Source organism: Pinus tabuliformis, chromosome X (assembly GCF_031772625.1).
Source record: "Pinus tabuliformis cultivar Carrire ecotype Pingquan chromosome X, CPIR1, whole genome shotgun sequence".
NCBI classification, from domain to species: domain Eukaryota; kingdom Viridiplantae; phylum Streptophyta; class Pinopsida; order Pinales; family Pinaceae; genus Pinus; species Pinus tabuliformis.
The window spans coordinates 134,134,295-134,136,825 of NC_142308.1; the positions used below are offsets into that span (position 1 = coordinate 134,134,295).

General features: G+C 42.8%; 1 protein-coding gene across 1 annotated transcript; it reads right to left on the bottom strand.

Moving 5' to 3' along the window:
* Positions 1 to 781: 781 nt before the first annotated feature.
* LOC149138824 (uncharacterized) lies at positions 782 to 1,197 on the bottom strand. Its single transcript, XM_089450098.1, has one exon. The coding sequence runs from the start codon at positions 1,125 to 1,127 to the stop codon at positions 837 to 839; it is 291 nt and encodes a 96-aa protein (XP_089306224.1). The 5' UTR covers positions 1,128 to 1,197; the 3' UTR covers positions 782 to 836.
* Positions 1,198 to 2,531: the final 1,334 nt, after the last annotated feature.

The window sequence follows — 2,531 nt, forward strand, 5'->3', positions numbered from 1 at the left end:
AATGTTATGTGGGTCGTGAACTCTTGGTGATATTGCTGGTTGATTAATTTATGTGCTGGTGTTGAATTCATTATATACATTTGTGAGGGCATATGTACAATTTTCGGTGCGTTTGAATGAATACAACAATTTGTGCGTTAAAAGCCCTCGCGCACTGGCTCTGCCATCCTGACATTCCTGACCTCTGAAATCCGCAGGTCTCTATTTTTGGTCTCTCGTTGACCCGTCTATCCATAAACGTTCGTTGTTCATAAACGTCTGCCAGAAGGTGACTGTTCGCTGCTCCTCTCTGCCATATGGTATTTTTAATCATTGTCTGCACTCTGCGCTCACTGAGCTAAACATAATTGCCTGACTGCATTTTCTCAGTACGTCAGTGTCCTTCTGTCTAGACTGTGCTCTCTGTCAGATGCATTTTTAAGTGAACGTTGTGGTATTAACACTGTGGTATGAATGCTGAACGTTATGAACGCTGTAGTGGAGTAGCTACAAGCGCAGCGTAGCAAAAGGAACAGCTTGGACAGCGCTGGCATAAACAGATTTTGGAAATGATAACGGGTGGTATAGTCTGTCAGCGGTTCGAATCCTTGGACGGGTTCTTTTCAAAAACGCTGGTCTGAACGATATCATAACTGATGAACGATGGAATCAATATGACTTTGTGCATGGCTATAGTTCCGTTGAAGTCGCTTCGTCGGTGTGCATATTCATATCGAAATCAAGATAATGAAAATGTAAGCTATCGAACTGTGGGATTCAAATCAAATCTGTAAAGGACTTACAGAGGTTGGGTTATCAGAGAAACGGCTACTAGTACAAAACACATCCGCTATATTTCACTGAGCTTCTTCAGACTGATGTATCACACCATTAGCCGCGGGCGCGGGCGTGGGCTTGGGTGTTGGGATGGGTTTCTTACCCCAATAACCAGACGACGATCTATGAAGGCGGCAACGAAAGGAGCCCTCATGAGTGGTGGGAGAGCAGAGGCATGATTTCTGCTCCGATTTTGGAGAAGAAACGCTCGTCGCAACATCTTCTGATGACAAAGTGATGCTCATATACTTTGGCGATCTTGTTCCCGCCTCTGACTTCAAACCGTGGCCATGAACAGTCAAAGACGCCATTCCCTTGCAGCAAAGCAACGCAAGGACACGAAGAAGATGATAATAATAAGAGGGTATATGCAAAGTTCAGAAGCCCAGGGCTGAGAAAAGAGAGAACCTGAAAAGGTGTCACTGCCCCGAAAAAGGGAATTAGTAGGCAATAGATAAAAGGCGTCACAGGCCAGTCCATCAACTTTCTTCATTCTCGCTGAATCTTTGAAGAGATCACGATTCACCGACAGCTGCTAAAAGCAGTAATAAAATTGAAGGGCAAAAGGAAATTAATTCCATTTCAGCCATCTCCCACTTTCAGAGTGGCAAACTTGATCAATGCTCGTAAGTCTGAAGTCGGTTTCAATGCCACCTTGGCCATGCAAGTATGTATCATTGATATTCTGGGGTTTAAGAGGATTCCACACCCTGGTAAGCATCTGGTTATCCTTTCTTTCTTGATCAGGTGATAAAATCTCTTGTTCTGTCCATTGTATGCATGAGTCATATATGTACACTGGTCAAAGGAATATAAAAGGTTGAAATGGTGAATTCAAATAATATTGTGCGTTGAAGACTATGGTGTTGGGTTAATTAAATGTTGTCTTCCAAATTGCCTATGCGTTCCTGTGGCGAATTCAGAAAACGATAAAGTCTGTCCCTTGTTCTTTTTCTTCGGCTTCCCTACCGCCACCGCCTCTCGGAGGCTCGGGAAACTCTCCGCTCCGCCACCTGCAGCCACTGTCGAGCTACCACTCTCCGCAGCCACTGTCGAGCTTCCAAAACTGCAACACGAAATCTTGTTTTTAATTCGAATTGTCCGTCAGCTGTATTGTAGCCGAAGATTGCTAGGAGGGAAGAAAGATTGGCCCAGGGACCGACTGAGGCATCGACAACACCTCCACAACAGGTTGCAAGGGGAGCAAAGAAGAAATGACGTGTCTACTGTAGAACTTAGTTTTGCTAAAGTTTTTCCAGGCCTTTCTCAGCTTTCTAAGAGTTACTTCAGAAGTGGAGAACAATAGAGAAACCAAAACTGTTGATTTTTTAATTGTAGAGTAGCGCAGCCTTGTAGCAATTTTGATTTTAATGGGATCTCGATGTGTTATTATCTTGGACTGATTGGATGCATATGATGATATTTATTTACTTTTCCAAAACTGAGGCAAAACGTGCAACGAACAAGGCAAGTCGTAAAAGGAAGACTCTTCACAATTGGATGTGCCTAACAGTTCTCCAAAGTTGTATATGTTATCTGTTATTCATTTATCAAGGTTGGAGCGTTCCATGTATGTTTGAAGACAAAGTTGATGTGACCCATTTTAAAGTAGTGAGTTTTTTAAAGTATCGGAGCTTTCATACACTTGCTGAAGAGTATGAATTGAAGAAAAATCATTTTTGAATGAGGAGTTTGTTTTCTGGATATCACCATTC